General features: G+C 43.2%; 1 protein-coding gene across 1 annotated transcript; it reads left to right on the top strand.

Moving 5' to 3' along the window:
• Positions 1 to 421: 421 nt before the first annotated feature.
• LOC104898873 (uncharacterized) lies at positions 422 to 1195 on the top strand. Its single transcript, XM_010686005.1, has one exon. It carries the CDS (start codon positions 422 to 424, stop codon positions 1193 to 1195), a length of 774 nt encoding a protein of 257 aa, XP_010684307.1.
• Positions 1196 to 1492: the final 297 nt, after the last annotated feature.

Here is a 1492-nt window from a genome sequence, read left to right as displayed (position 1 = left end):
GTACTTTTGGGATGATCCCTTTCTTTACAAGTCTTGTGCAGATGGGGTGATTAGAAGGTGTATTCCTGGAAATGAGGTATCCCTTATTATATCTCATTGTCATGATTTACCTTGTGGAGGCCATGCTAGTACTAATAAAACTGCAGCGAAAATTCTTCAATGTGGTTTTTATTGGCCTACTTTGTTCAAGGATGTTCATCATTATGTGCATTCTTGTGATCGCTGTCAAAGGACAGGAAATCTTTCCCGTCGGAATGAGATGCCTCTCAACACTATCCTTGAGGTGGAGATATTTGATGTGTAGGGTGTAGATTTCATGGGTCCGTTCCCTTCCTCTTATAGGAACACGTAGATTCTTGTTGTTGTTGACTATGTCTCCAAATGGGTGGAGGCTCTTGCTTCTCCCACTAATGATACTCGTATGGTTAGTAGATTCTTCAAGAAAACTATTTTTCCTCGCTTTGGCATTCCACGGGTTTTGATTAGTGATGGAGGTAAGCATTTTCTGGAGAATAAATTTGAAGCTATGCTTAAGAAGTATGGTGTGCATCATAGGGTGGGACTTTCATATCACCCACAAACTAGTGGCCAAGTGGAGATTTCCAATCGTGAGATCAAAAGTATCTTAGAGAAGACGGTTGCGAGAACGCGGAAAGATTGGGTTGCTAAACTTGATGATGCATTATGGCTTTACAGGACAGCATTCAAGACCCCTATAGGTACCACCCCTTATCGTCTTATCTATGGGAAATCATGTCATCTTCCTGCTGAGTTAGAGCATCGTGCATTCTGGGCTATTAAGAGCCTCAATTTCGACTCTCAAACGGTGGGTGAGAAGAGACTCCTTCAACTTACTGAAGTTGATGAGCTTCGTCTTGATGCTTATGAGAGTTCTAGATTGTACAAGGAGAAAACTAAGAGATGGCATGACAAAGGCATTGTGCGAAGAGAGTTCAAGGAAGGGGATTTGGTTCTTCTTTTTAATTCTCGACTGAAGCTATTTCCTGGTAAGCTTCGTTCGCGGTGGTCAGGTCCATTCAAGGATTGTAAGGTTTTTCCTTATGGTTCAGTGGAGCTTTGGAATCGCCAAGATGGCACTTTCAAGGTCAATGGCCACAGATTGAAGCACTATCGAGCTGGTGATCCTATTGCTGAGAGAGTTGACATCATACTCTCCATTCCTTCATCTGAGTGATTATTGAGGAGGTCGAGCTAATGACCTTAAAAACTAGCGCTTATTGGGAGGCAACCCAATTTCCTATCTTTTCTATTCTATTTTCTATTTCACTTTTCTTTTTAGTTCATCAAAAAAAAAAAAAAAACGAGCACAAGTTTTTCTAATGGTGTCACTTTTCGTCTGCTAGCAGGTCACACGCCCGAGCGAGAATCCAGTCGGTCGTGCACTCGATACAGATGGGTTGGGAACGCCCTTCGCCCAGCGCGCACGACCGAGCGATGTGCTGCACGCCCGAGCAACTTTTCGCTCGATCGT

This window comes from Beta vulgaris, chromosome 7 (genome assembly GCF_026745355.1).
Source record: "Beta vulgaris subsp. vulgaris cultivar EL10 chromosome 7, EL10.2, whole genome shotgun sequence".
NCBI classification, from domain to species: domain Eukaryota; kingdom Viridiplantae; phylum Streptophyta; class Magnoliopsida; order Caryophyllales; family Amaranthaceae; genus Beta; species Beta vulgaris.
This window is presented reverse-complemented; position numbering and strand designations above follow the sequence as displayed.

Coding starts and splice junctions, on each gene's coding strand:
- LOC104898873 (XM_010686005.1), top strand. CDS start 422: ATGGTTAGTAGATTCTTCAAGAAAACTATTTTTCCTCGCTTTGGCATT.